The sequence below is a fragment of the Oncorhynchus nerka genome, unplaced genomic scaffold (assembly GCF_034236695.1).
Source record: "Oncorhynchus nerka isolate Pitt River unplaced genomic scaffold, Oner_Uvic_2.0 unplaced_scaffold_2718, whole genome shotgun sequence".
Taxonomy (NCBI): Eukaryota; Metazoa; Chordata; class Actinopteri; order Salmoniformes; family Salmonidae; genus Oncorhynchus; species Oncorhynchus nerka.
In genome coordinates this window covers 18,370-33,271 of record NW_027038581.1, presented here as the reverse complement: position 1 = coordinate 33,271, position 14,902 = coordinate 18,370, and the positions used below count along the sequence as shown (strand labels likewise).

The 14,902-nt window shown below is 42.2% G+C and overlaps 1 protein-coding gene, 2 non-coding genes and 1 pseudogene across 3 annotated transcripts; 1 reads left to right on the top strand and 3 right to left on the bottom strand.

The window, feature by feature from the left end:
- The first annotated feature begins 478 nt into the window (after positions 1–478).
- LOC135567026 (SH3 domain-containing protein 19-like) lies at positions 479–5,842 on the top strand. The gene is made up of 5 exons (XM_065014547.1): positions 479–587; positions 726–856; positions 2,685–2,973; positions 3,624–3,708; positions 5,446–5,842. The coding sequence occupies exons 1-5, from the start codon at positions 494–496 to the stop codon at positions 5,840–5,842; spliced, it is 996 nt and encodes a 331-aa protein (XP_064870619.1). The 5' UTR covers positions 479–493.
- Positions 5,843–8,061: 2,219 nt separating this feature from the next.
- On the bottom strand, positions 8,062–13,699 carry LOC135567025 (small ribosomal subunit protein eS1-like; annotated as a pseudogene).
- On the bottom strand, positions 8,607–8,738 carry LOC115146796 (small nucleolar RNA SNORA17). Its single transcript, XR_003866221.1, has one exon. It is a non-coding gene; the product is annotated as a small nucleolar RNA SNORA17 (small nucleolar RNA).
- LOC115146799 (small nucleolar RNA SNORD73) lies at positions 11,793–11,862 on the bottom strand. Its single transcript, XR_003866224.1, has one exon. It is a non-coding gene; the product is annotated as a small nucleolar RNA SNORD73 (small nucleolar RNA).
- Positions 13,700–14,902: the final 1,203 nt, after the last annotated feature.

Here is a 14,902-nt window from a genome sequence, read left to right as displayed (position 1 = left end):
TACCCCTTATTTTGTTTGGCTACCCCTTATTTTGTTTGGCTACCCCTTATTTTGTTTGGCTACCCCCTATTTCATTTGGCTACCTCTTATTTCGTTTGGCTACCCCCTATTTTGTTTGGCTACCCCCTATTTTGTTTGGCTACCCCCTATTTTGTTTGGCTACCCCCTATTTTGTTTGGCTACCCCCTATTTTGTTTGGCTACCCCCTATTTTGTTTGGCTACCCCCTATTTTGTTTGGCCACCCCCTATTTTGTTTGGCCACCCCCTATTTTGTTTGGCCACCCCCTATTTTGTTTGGCCACCCCCTATTTTGTTAGGCTAGTCAAACTAAATAGGAGGTAGCCAATGTTTAGTATATCTACACCAATTGGTTTTTATTTCTTTGTAGCCACATAGGAACTTTCCTTGTGAACGTGGAGTATTTTTTTTAGTTTAGTTTGGTCTCTAAATCCCTCTTTTGTAAGTGTTTCTGTAAATTTCACATATACCTGGATGTGTTTTCTCTTCTTACAGGGTGTCAGCACAGTTGGGTCTCGTAGAGGCAGCAGTGGTCTGCAGGTGCACGTCCTCCATGACTTCACCCCAGGTACAGAACAGTACCTACTCTGGCACACTGTTTTTCCCTCAGCAATTGATATCCACAAAGTAGAGTTCATGCTAGAGTTTGTGTTGTCAGTTGGTGTCAGCAGTTGGATTTGAATGACATGTGTTGTATCCTATCCAGAGGGTCCAGGGGAGCTGGGTCTGAGGGAGGGGGATGTGGTGACCAATGTGGAGCAGGTGGACAGTGAGTGGTACCGCGGCTCCTGTAGAGGCTCCTCTGGCTTCTTCCCTGTCAGCTATGTCAAAGTTATGGTAAGACTTCAGTCAATGTTTCAGCTATAGAGATAGGGCTGGTTTCCAAGATTCAGATTAAGCCTACTCCTGGACGAAAAACTGTTCAATAAAGTCTCTATTCAAAGTCTTTTGTGTGAGAAACCAGTCCATAAAGTGATCTACAGTGGGGCAAAAAAGTATTTAGTCAGCCACCAATTGTGCAAGTTCTCCCACTTAAAAAGATGAAAGGCCTGTGATTTTCATCATAGGTACACTTCAACTTCAACTAAAAAAATCCAGAAAATCACATTGTAGGATTTTTAATTTATTTATTTGCAAATTATGGTGGAAAATAAGTATTTGGTCAATAACAAAAGTTTATCTCAATACTTTGTTATATACCCTTTGTTGGCAATGACAGAGATCAAACGTTTTCTGTAAGTCTTCACAAGGTTTTCACACACTGTTGCTGGTATTTTGGCCCATTCCTCCATGCAGATCTCCTCTAGAGCAGTGATGTTTTGGGGCTGTTGCTGGGCAACACGGACTTTCAACTCCCTCCAAAGATTTTCTATGGGGTTGAGATCTGGAGACTGGCTAGGCCACTCCAGGACCTTGAAATGCTTCTTACGAAACCACTCCTTCATTGCCCGGGCGGTGTGTTTGGGATCATTGTCATGCTGAAAGACCCAGCCACGTTTCATCTTCAATGCCCTTGCTGATGGAAGGAGGTTTTCACTCAAAATCTCACGATACATGGCCCCATTCATTATTTCCTTTACACGGATCAGTCGTCCTGGTCCCTTTGCAGAAAAACAGCCGCAAAGCATGATGTTTCCACCCCCATGCTTCACAGTAGGTATTGTGTTCTTTAGATGTTGGATGTGTTCTTTGCAACTCAGCATTCTTTGTCCTCCAAACACGACGAGTTGAGTTTTTACCAAAAAGTTATATTTTGGTTTCATCTGACCATATGTCATTCTCCCAGTCTTCTTCTGGATCATCCAAATGCTCTCTAGCAAACTTCAGACGGGCCTGGACATGTACTGGCTTAAGCAGGGGGACACGTCTGGCACTGCAGGATTTGAGTCCCTGGCGGCGTAGTATGTTACTGATGGTAGGCTTTGTTACTTTGGTCCCAGCTCTCTGCAGGTCATTCACTAGGTCCCCCCGTGTGGTTCTGGGATTTTTGCTCACCGTTCTTGTGATCATTTTGACCCCACGGGGTGAGATCTTGCGTGGAGCCCCAGATCGAGGGAGATTATCAGTGGTCTTGTATGTCTTCCATTTCCTAATAATTGCTCCCACAGTTGATTTCTTCAAACCAAGCTGCTTACCTATTGCAGTCTTCCCAGCCTGGTGCAGGTCTACAATTTTGTTTCTGGTGTCCTTTGACAGCTCTTTGGTCTTGTCCGTAGTGGAGTTTGGAGTGTGACTGTTGTGAGGTTGTGGACAGGTGTCTTTTATACTGACAACAAGTTCAAACAGGTGCCATTAATACAGGTAATGAGTGGAGGACAGAGGAGCCTCTTAAAGAAGAAGTTACAGGTCTGTGAGAGCCAGTAATCTTGCTTGTATGTAGGTTACCAAATACTTATTTTCCACCATAATTTGCAAATAAATTCATTAAAAATCCTACAATGTAATTTTCTGGATTTTTTCCCCCTCATTTTGTCTGTCATAGTTGAAGTGTACCTATAATGAAAATTATAGGCCTCTCATCTTTTTAAGTGGGAGAACTTGCACAATTGGTGGCTGACTAAATACTCCCCCCCCCCCCCCCCCCCACTGTATAGGATGTATACAAATGAGTCCAGCTATTTAATGCTTTCAATGTGTTTTGATTATGATTTTTTTCTCTATTCAGTCAAATGCATCAACACTGACCAACACAAAGAAGGCAAGGCCCCCCCCTGCAACAGTCAGTGGACCAAGGTGTGTGGCGCGGTTCGACTTCGAGGGTGAGCAGAGTGACGAGCTAACCTTTTCTGAGGGAGACGTGATTCAGCTAAAGGAGTACATGGAAGAGGAGTGGGCGAGGGGACAGATAGGGGCCCACACTGGAATCTTCCCCATCAACTTTGTGGATATCATAGAAGATCTTCCTCCTCTGCCACAACCACAGCAATCATTCCCCACCAAGATGGCACTACCTGGTAGGACTTTTAATTCAAGGCCCACTTCTTAGCTTGAAATGGAATATACTGTATATTAAATGACATATCACAGACGGGGCCTTTAAATCATTAAGGAACCTCTGCTTGAGATGTGTGTCCCTATCTTGACATTGTAAACATAATCAGAGAATTGGAGACATAGGAATTTTCCCACGGAAGTTCATGTCGTTCCGGCATGCTGTATCTGAGGTCATAGTGTAAAGTCAAAGGTGGCCAGGCCACAAACACAGTGAAATATTTATTCTTGGCACAGGGATTTTAGCTGTATCGTCACGTATCCTGTACCCCTACTGCGGTTTGTCCACCAGTACAAAAGGTTTCAGAACTAGTCTACAGTGAACAGCCTCCATCTCTCTCGTAATGTGTAGGCTGATATTTCCCTCTGCGGAATGTGTATGGAATCTGTGCAACATGTTTATAGTTTAAGTCAGGAGCTCTGTGTGTAAGCCCCTGTACTCAAGACCTTGTTATTAATACGCTACAGCTCACTCTGTATGCTGCATATACTTCTCACTGTTCTAGCAGTGTACTAGTGTACGCCCACACACTCATTCCCCATTCAGTTTTATGTTCAGCAACTGTCAACACAATATGCTTTCTATCTGAATATCGCTACTTGCATTTCTCAGGCATGGTTTCTTCAACCAAGACCCAAGAGGCTGCCAAACCCATACAGGTATGGTTCATGTGGTGCAATGCTACCAGTCTTTACATGTAATAAAACTAATGTCACGATACAGGTGTACGCGGTGTCAGTGTCTGGTGTTTGGCCTTAGCTGTAGTCTGGGGTAGCCTAATGACGTCTGTGTGTATATCCAATGATTAATGATTGTATATCCCTCACAATAGTCTGGTTCTCGTCAGAGTGGGTGGGCCGTGGCTCTGTATGACTTGTAGGCCAGGCAGAAGAGGAACTGTCCTTCAACAGGGAGACCGTATCCTGTCACACAGCATGTAGACGCCGAGTGGTGCTCTGGAAGGCTTAACGGGTAGAGAAGGATTCTTTCCCACAGCCTTCGTAGAGACCAGCCTGTGTAATAGGCATCTTATGGCGCCATCTTATGGTAGGAGGTGATTTTATCTGCTTGATATATAAATCTAGGAGTTTTTATTTTTTTATTTAATTCAAATAACTTTGCCGGGGTGATTGACATACGACAAAAACAACTACTGATACATTCAACGTAAAACCCAGTTTGAATAAATAGCCTATATACCAGAGGCAGGTGGGAGGAGCTATATGAAGATGGGCTCATTGTAATGGCTGAATGGAATTAATGGAACGGAATCAAACATATGGTTTCTGTATGTTTGATACTGCTCCATTAATCTTTCAAATGAGCCCATCCTCAAAGCTCCTCCCCACCAGCCGCCTGACAGATATTCCTGACTACTCATAGGGGCAACATTGGACATTTAAGGTACTGATGATTCCTTGTCTCTGTCCAGGCAACTCTCCAGTGTTGGCAGACAGCAGAGTGTGACTAATGGAGAAGGGAAGCAGAGGGAAAGCGCTGTTCGACTTCACAGCTGAATGAAGAGGAGCTCTCACTGAAGGTATTTCTGTCAACATTCAATAAAGTTAATTACCACAAAAGAGTTAACATTCTGTTTATTACAATCAACAGTCGTGTGTGTGTATATACACTGCTCAAAAATAAAGGGATCACTAAGATGACACATCCTAGATCTGAATTACTAAATGTTCTGCCAAATACTTTCTTACATAGTTGAATGTGCTACAACAAATCACACAAATTATCAATGGAAATCAAATTTATCAACCCATGGAGGTTCGATTTGGAGTCACACTAAAATTAAAGTGGAAAAACCAGCCACTCACAGGCTGATCCAACTCTGATGTAATGTCCTTAAACAAGTCAAAATGGTGGGGCTCAGTAGTGTGTGTGGCCTTACGTGCCTGTATGACCTCCCTACAACGCCTGGGCATGCTCCTGATGAGGTGGCGGATGGTCTCCTGAGGGATCTCCCTCCCAGACCTGGACTAAAGCATCCACCAACCCCGGACAGTCTGTGGTGCAACGTGGCGTTGGTGGATGGAGCGAGACATGATGTCCCAGATGTGCTCAATTGGATTCAGGTCTGGGAACGGGCGGGCTGTGTCCATAGCATCAATGCCTTCCTCTTGCAGGAACTGCTGACGACTCCAGCCACATGAGGTCTAGCATTGTCTTGCATTAGAGGAACCCAGGGCCAACCACACCAGCATATGGTCTCACAAGGGGTCTGAGGATTCATCTCGGTACCTAATGGCAGTCAGGCTACCTATGAAGCAGCACATGGAGGGCTGTGCGGCCCCAAAGAAATGCCACCCCACACCATGACTGACCCACCGCCAAACCGGTCATGCTGGAGGATGTTGCAGGCAGCAGAACGTTTCTCCACGGCGTCTCCAGACTGTCACGTCTGTCACATGTGTTCAGTGTGAAGAGCACAGGGCGCCCAGTGGCGACCTCTGCTAATCTTGGTGTTCTCTGGCAAATGCCAAACGTCCTGCACGGTGTTGGGCTGTAAGAACAATCCCCACCTGTGGACGCCGGGGCCCTCATACCACACCCTCATGGAGTCTGTTTCTGACCGCTTGAGCAGACACATGCACATTTGTGGCCTGCTGGAGGTCATTTTGCAGGGCTCTGGCAGTGCTCCTCCTTGCACAAAGGCGAGAGGTAGCGGTTCTGCTGCTGGGTTGTTGCCCTCCTCTACGGCCTACGACTATTCCTCCACATCTCCTGATGTACTGGCCTGTCTCCTGGTAGCGCTCCATGCTCTGGACACTACGCTGACAGACACAGCAAGCCTGCAAGACTCCGTCTCATGCTACCACTAGAGTGAAAGCACCGCTTGTGCATTCTAAAGTGACCAAAACATCAGCCAGGAAGATAGGAACTGAGAAGTGGTCACCACCTGCAGAACCACTCCTTTATTGGGGGTGTCTTGCTAATTGCCTAGAATTTCCACCTGTTGTCTATTCCATTTGCACAACAGCATGTGAAATTTATTGTCAATCAGTGTTGCTTCCTAAGTGGACAGTTTGATTGACTTGGAGTTACATTGTGTTGTTTAAGTGTTCCCTTGATTTTTTTGAGCAGTGTATATACATACACACACTACAGGTACTAGGCCCAGTATAACTTTCCTTCTCTCTTGCTATAGGCGGGGGGATATCATCCAATGTGGAGTCCATTGACGATGAGTGGTTCCTGGGAGAGTTGAGGGGGAAGCGAGCATTGGTGCCTAAAAATTATATACAAGTGCTGGCATGAGTAATCTACCATTAACAAAGACACTGGGGAACTACTTGTGTCCGTGGTTTCATCACTTGTAATATCTTTTGAACTATGGAAATATGAGAACCTGAAAGATGACTATTCCAAAGTGCCGTTTGCCACTGGACTGCAGTACTCTACTTTGAAGCTTAAAACTACATTATCCGGTCAATCTCCCACAGAAAGCTATTGGGTGTTTTTTAATAGTATTTATAAATGTGAAAGGATCACTTTATTTGGATAGTATGACCACATACAGATGGACTATCTGCCATAAGCAACTGCCATCGAAGGTTACGGTAAGGGCTAGTTGAAATGTTACTGAGCATCTACAGATGGACTACAGACTATCCAAATAATGAAATAACTTTGTATGACGTATGCATTGAGAATGGCTGGCTGTAACATGCATTCATATGAAGTTCCTGCCACAACCCTAACAGCTTTGTTCTAATCCAGATATGCAGTATTTAACATGTTGACCACACCATTGCACATTAAATAGAGCTGTTGTAGTACAATATTTCCTCAAACTATGAATTGTGGTTCTTACAATACTGCATGTATGTAGCCCCCCTAAAAGCCTTTTCTGGTGGCTAATTGTGCTCAAATGCTCAGCTGGTTCATGACAATTCTCCTCAACAGGGTCATTCATAACTTTGAGGAAAGTGTGTCAAGGTTTGACATTAAGAAAACATTGGTTAAGCTTAAACAGTGATTTTTTTTTTAGGTGTGCTAATCCTCACAGGGTGGAAATGTGGATCGTAAATTAGCCATAGACCTGAGTGAGCAAGATTGCGGTAGCGTATTGGTGAATAGGATTAACTTCTCTCAAAACATGAACATTTAGGTAATTATCCAAACAGGGTGGGTAGAAATTTTATTTAGCTTTGCACCATTGTTTTCCCACCAAATAAATGGACACTTCCTGAATGTGGCATTGTAGGAAGGTGTTTTCTTAAATGGAGAATTACAACAAACGGGTTGGAAAGTGATCAGGGACAAATCAGATTGTTTAAAATAATGTATGGCTTATTTCTCAGTTGATAGCACCCGGGGACATAGCAAACATCCACTGAAAAGGTGTTAAACATATCTTGAAAGGGAATTTAAGGTAAAGGATACTGTGGCCTTGTGGGATCCACATTTTACAACAAGATTTTTCCTGAAGACATTAAAGGCACCACATAGGAATGGCCCAATTAATTAAGAGAAGTTGGCTTGCTTTTTACAGTAACAAACCACAAATAGTGAGAAGGCTTTATATTTGACCTATATTATGTAATTTGAGCATGAGTGCCATGGCAACATTACAGGTAGCATTTATAACCAAAGTGTTGGTCCCATGAGCTGAAATAAGATCCCAAAAATGTTTCCATCCCTGTTAGTGGGCATTTCTTTGCCAAGACCCCATTCAAGCAGCATGATCATTACACAGGTGTGCTGTGGACAAAGGCCACTTTAAAATGTGCAGTTCCAACAATGCCAGATGTCTCAAGTTAAGAGAGTGTGCAATTGGCATGCTGACTGCAGGAATGTCCACCAGAGATTTTAATTTCTAAACCATAAACTGCCTCAGTTTTAGAATTTGGCATCATGTCCAACACAGTTTATTTTTGTATAGAGCTTTTTTTTTCCCCAGATAGAAAACAAATGCTTGATTTATGACTGAAAAATAATAGCTCTATACAAAATACCTTACTAAAAAAACAACCATCCCATTAACAGAAGACGCCAACAGTTGAGTATCATTTACATTTTTATTAAATCTGTCAGGTGTTTAGACGGTCTCTTGGATGGGGGGGCTCGTAGTCACGGGCCCTATCCACCTTAGCCCCAGTGTCATCCCCAGAGGGCTTGGCTGTACTGCTGCCACCACCTCACCGTGGAGCTCCATCAGTTTGCCCACTGGAAGGAGACAAGAATAACATAAGCACAACACCAGAGTACAACTCAACAGGCTATTAGAGAAAGCTACATTGGATAAGTCACTTAGGGATAATTTAGTATGCTAGGCTGTTTACACAATCCAAATCTGATCTTTTTGCCAATAATTAATTGGGCTGCTTGTAATTGCAACCATAGACATATGTTAAGATACAATCATGTCGTACAGAAACAAGTGTTGAGTCATCTTGCTGGAATATCAGAAATGCTGCCAGATGCTGGGAAGGGGACCTTACGATGGTCATGATTAAGATGACATTCAATAACCCTGGTTATTTTAGGTTAAGGTTGTTTTTGAGGTTCTTTAATGCACAGTAAGTTGACAAAGATCCCTGAATAGGCCTTCTTTCACACCATCAACTGTCTAGTATTGTGCCATCTGTCGGAGCCATGATCACTCCAAGTACCCACCGTTCTGGGTCCTTGGCGTAGACATAGCCCTTTCACTCTCCGCCCCTTATGACACAGGCGTGACACTTTCAGTCAGACTGCAACGCCTCAAGGGGCAGGATAGGTTTGAGGTTCAGGGTGACTTACACTCAAACTTGGGCTTCTTCAGCATCTTAACCTTCCTGACGTAGACGTCGTGGAGGGGGTAGATGGACTGGCAGGCCTTCTCAATGTCCTTGCCAACGAGTCAGGGATCCTAAAGGACAAAGGGAAAAGTAAATCAGTAAGAGGAAACCTGGCGTGGCTACTGAAAATGACCGGCTGAGAGATCTGGTTAAATAACTGTCTGCCCACATTGAATGCCATTCAACTTACTCAGACATCAAAACTTAAATGTACACAATTTCAGATGCAGAAAAAGTGTTCGACACGTGCAACAATGTTGAAATAAATATTTGCTTCATCTAACAGTCTTAATATACATGCACTCCATGTTGCATTTCATGGACCACATCTTCTCAGAGTGCAGAACATTCTATTGGACCAGCAACAGGACGGCGAACATCCTTACAGCTTGTTGACGACTTCCTTCAGGTCGTTGGTCTGGACCTCACGGGTCATGATCTCCATCATCTTCTTCCTGATCTGAATGACCTGCTGGTGCTGGGCGTCTGACGTCTTCCTGATCTGGTTGGTGCGCTTCTTGGTGAAGCTAACGCAGAACAGACGCAGGAGGTAGCCGTCGGTGGTCTTCCCACGTCCACATGGGCCTCAATCATGGTCTGGTGGGGAGACAGGATGAAGGTTAATTAATAGTTTTGGGTACATTGGGCCCAACACGTTATCAATAACATTACAAGGCAGAGGTTAATTCATAGTAGAGGTTAGGCGGTTATGATTTTTCAACGCCAATACAGATTATCGGAGGACCAAAAATCAGACGATTTTTATTCATAATAATGACACTTAAAACAATACTGAATTAACACTTATTTGAACTTAATATAACACAATAAAAATTCATTTAGCCTCAAATAAATAAACATGTTCAATTTGGTTTACATAATGCAAAAACAAAGAGTTGGAGAAGTAAAAGTGCAATATGTGCCATATAAAAAAAGCTAACGTTTAGCATTGTAGGGAGGTCATACAGGCACGTGGAGGCCACACACACTACTGAGCCTCATGTTGACTTGTTGTAAGGACATTACATCAAAGTTGGATCAGCCTGTAGTGTGGTTTTCCACTTTAATTTGAGTGACTCCAAATCCAGACCTCCATGGGTTGATAAATTTGATTTCCATTGATAATTTGTGTGATTTTGTTGTCAGCACATTCAACCATGTAAAGAAAAGTATTTAATAAGAATATTTCATTCATTTCTAGGATGTGTTATTTTAGTGTTCCCTTTATTTTTTGAGCAGTGTAGTATTCATAAGACTATTTCTCTCTATACCATATGTATTTCATTAACTGTTGACTATTGGATGTTCTTATAGGCAATTAAATATTGCCAGTGTAACAGTATAGCTTCCACCCCTACCCGGGCTCGACCCAGGAACAAATCGACAACAGCCACAATCAAAGCAGCGTTACACATCGCTCCACAAAGCCACAGCCCTTGCAGAGCAAGGGGATCAACTTCTCAAGTCTCAGAGCGGTGACGTTTGAAACTATTAGCTAACTAGCTAGCCATTTCACATTGGTTACACCAGCCTAATCTCAGGAGTTGATAGGCTGGAAGTCATAAACAGCTGCTGGCAAAAACACGAAAGTGCTGTTTGAATGAATGCTTACGAGCCTGCTACCTACCATCGCTCAGACTGCTCTATCAAATCATAGACTTAGTTATAACACGACAACATACAGAAATACAAGCCTCAGGGTCATTAACCTATTGACTAGGGGGCAGTATTTTCATTTCTGGAAAAACTATGTTCTCGTAGTAAACGGGATATTTTGTCAGGACAAGATGCTAGAATATGCATATAATTGGACAGCTTAGGATAGAAAACACCCTAAAGTCTCCAAAACTGTAAAAATATTGTCTGTGAGTATAACAGAACTGATGTTGCAGACGAAAGCCTGAGAAAAATCCAATCCGGAAGTGCCTCATGTTTGAAAGCGCTGCATTCCAATGAGTCCCTATTGAGCAGTGAATGGGCTATCAACCAGATTACGCTTTCTCCGTATTCCCGAAGGTGTCTACAGCATTGTGACGTAGTTTTACGCATTTATGTTGAAGAATACCCGTAAGCGGCTACATTGCGCAAGTGGTCACCCGATGGCTCCCAGAGATTCTTGCATAAAATACAGAGGTAGCCATTATCCCAATCGGTCCTACTGAAAAACTAATTGTCCCGGCAGATATATTATCGGATATTTGAAAAACACCTTGAGGATTGATTATAAACAACGTTTGCCATGTTTCTGTCGATATTACGGAGCTAATTTGGAATATTTTTCGACGTTTTCGTGACTGCAATTTCCAGGCGATTTCTCAGCCAAACGTGAAGAACAATCGGACCTATTTCGCCTACAAAAATAATATTTTGGGGGAAAAAAGGAACATTTGCTATCTAACTGGGAGTCTCGTGAGTGAAAACATCCCGAAGCTCATCAAAGGTAAACGATTTAATTTGATTGCTTTTTCTGATTTCTGTGACCAAGTTACCCGCTGCTAGCTGGACAAAATGCTATGCTAGGCTATCGATAATGTGTTCGTAACTGACTTGCCTAGTTAAATAGAGGTATAAAAAATAAAATATATTTAAAAAAAATCGGCACCCCAATATACCGATTTCCGATTGTTATGAAAACTTGAAATCGGCCCTAATTAAATCGGCCGACCTCTATTATAAATGCATATCAAAATTACAATATCTCAAATACAGCTGTGTGCTACAACCTCCTGAAGGATTCCTCACCTGCCACTTCTTGACCATGGAGCACATCTTGTCACGGGTCAGGTCCATGCCGTGGAAGTTGGTCAGGCAGTTCTTGCCCTGCACGTCTTCGGAGATCAGCTTGAACTTGCGGAAGGCCACCTCATCGTTCTGCAGGTCAGCAAGGCTCACCTCGAACACACGTCCCTTCAAACCATCAGAGGCGATTCCTAGTAGAACAGATTAGTTGATGTGATACGCGGTGAGGGGAATGGAGGCCAAGGCAGGGAACATCAGCAGATCTCTTTACCAGTATTCAGTTGCAATCATTGGGCCGAAACAATTTGTCATCATGCATTCCCATTGTGTTAAGTACGGTACGAACAAATCCAAGACAAGACCGACAAGCTGAAACAATTTTAAAAGGGAAAACTAAAAGGGACATTAATGACCAACAAACCCATATTAAATGGTAGTTTTGGGACAACTTCAGGACTCTATTAGTTGGGACTCCCTGAGTTGTGCATTGTTCTGGTGTTTTGACAAAAAATAACCTTACCACCAGGGTCAGCGTCGCCAAACAAACGCTTCCTGTCAACTAAAGCACATGTATAATAATCACTAGGAACTGTACTTACCAGACGTAGTGAAATGTGTACCTCGCTATTAAATAAAATGCTACATTTTGTGGTAGGAAGTCTTGCGTGTCTAATGGCAGACCACTGTCTAACTTGGCAGGAATATGGTGCAGTTTGGACAAAAGTTGGATACCGATGTTTATTTGACAGCAAGGGACATTTCACTTTGTCTGGTAAATTCCAAGAGATTATACATATGCTTTTGTTGACCGGAAACATTTTTGACGAAGCCGGCTATACTGTGGTATGGTTATTAGCCATAGACACCTAACAGAACGATGCACAACTAGGAGTCCAACCAATATAGACTCTCGAAGTTGTCCCAAAGCTAGTTGAATTGGGCTACCTAGCTAGCTGGTTACTGTACACGGTCAGGAGTTCCCGTTTTAGTCACCTCACTTTAATCAACCCCTAGTTTCCAAACTGTGTTATAATTCCACAGAACCATGTGGCTCTGTCTGCAGTTATTTTGCTGCATGTTAGTATTTATACTGGTAGCCATCACCACTGAACCATGTGTGGCTCCATTATTAATCTGCATCAGTTAGAAAAGCAGACTTACTGGTTCCCTGAGTCCTGGAGACCAAGGTCTTGCCAATGTTGCGGATGTTGAACATAGCGGGTGCCTTGACATCATACCAGTCCTTCTTGGAGAAAGGGTCGACACTGGGGATAGAGAAAGTAGTGTGGTCAATATCAGTTCTGTTAATCTGTTTTGATGACACAGGCCTATGTAGCTAGCTAAAGAAACGAAGGTTGCAGTCTAGTTAACGAGAAACCAACCAAAGGGCTAACGTTAACTTGTTATTGTCAAATGCTGGCAATGGTATGAACGTCAACTTCCAGTACAATCAAAAGTGGAAATTCAACAGGCACCTACCTGGCTAATCAATAAAACATGACTGGAAGAGCATAACGTTAACTAGCTGGTTACTAATGTAAGGCCCAGCTAACTGGCTAAATGATCTTATCTGATAAATGTGCCTTTTCTCGTTAACGACCGAAGGGTTGGCACAACGCACATGTAGCCCTGGCTGGCTTGGCTACAATACTTTGATCCTGTTTGACCACACCATTTCGTAGAAAATACTTCGTCTAGCTAACGTTGTCCACGTTATGTTCATGGATGGCCAGATCTGCCATCTTGCTAGCCACCATAGGTACATGTATGATCTAGTGAGGTAACTTAGCTTGTTAAGACAGCCGATGTCGCTAGACTACAGACAATGAGTGCATTTCGGTACATTTAAATAAAATGCTTCACGATATGCAGCCTGTGTTACGACTTCGACAGTCTCTTTTGTAACAGTTCAGTGTCGCTTATGCACAAACTCATGAACCCTGAATGCGCAGTGAGCCTAGCAGATTAGCAACAGTGACCGGCCTGACAACATCCAGTTAAAATCAACCTCATCCTTCACATTTTCAAACTGAAAGTCAATAACCTGAACCTAATAGTGTATATTGCATGATTTAATGGATGAATTGCGCTACTTACATCTTCTTTTGGCACCTTTTTGCCACCTTTGGTCAGCCTCTTATTCTTGCCGACTGCCATGTTGGCTACAGGGAGTGAAAGAGAAGGAAAAAGGAATTATCGCGAGTGTTAAAGATAGAGCTGAGATTTCTCACATCTCGCGACTCGCGATATGTTGAGACCTCAAAACTAGCACGTTGTCGTTCTCTACTGGCCTAGCGTGATATCGCAGTCCTTTATTTGATACGTTATAACAACATTTAATAAACTCAGGAAGTGTTTGCTACATTGTATGACATAGTATTGTTATGCTACAATATTGAAATTTCTATCCTGATTCTACTGTATCCACTACAATAGCTGCTGCTTCTGCAAAAGCTAATGCGGATCAAATAAACAATTAAACACACCCACTTTGACAGTTAGCTCAGTTCAGACGCTCACATGAATGATTGACATTCAGTCTGACACATATTGTGTTGTTTGTCTGAAATTCTGTAAATAAATACATAAGAATATTATATAATTCATATATGATTTATAATAATATAAATCTCTGTTCCAGAATGAATGAATATATGCATAAACATGTATAAACTGAGTATAAAATATAAATTAGATCAGCCACTGGCTTTTACTGTGGCAGTGAAATATGATGCACCAACACTTTCACAAATTAACAAAATAAAATTTACAGTCGCTGTCTGTGGAGAAATTAGCAGTCATATGAGCAGACCCATAATAACTGAAATAACTTCAACCGAAATATTCACTCACATATTCATGATGAAGGAAAGACTATTCTCCTGAATTCCGAGAAAAGAAACATAATATTGACTTAACTCAGTGTTTTCCAAACTCGGTCCAGGGGACCCCAGGGTATACATGTTATAGTTTTGGCCTAGCACTACACAGCTGATTCAAGTAATCATAATGTAATGATGCGTTGATTATTTGAATCAGATGTGTAGTGCTAGGGCTTAAAAACAAGACATGCATCCCTTGGAGTTTGGAAAACACTGACTTAACTATTCACAACTTGTGTTAAACTACATCTTATATGCATGTTATTATGTTAAACCATATGTTATATGCATGTTATTATGTTAAACTATATGTTATATGCATGTTATTATGTTAAACTATATATTTTATGCATGTTATTATGTTAAACTATATCTTATATGCATGTTATTATGTTAAACTACATGTTATATGCATGTTATTATGTTAAACTACATGTTATATGCATGTTATTATGTTAAACTACATGTTATATGCATG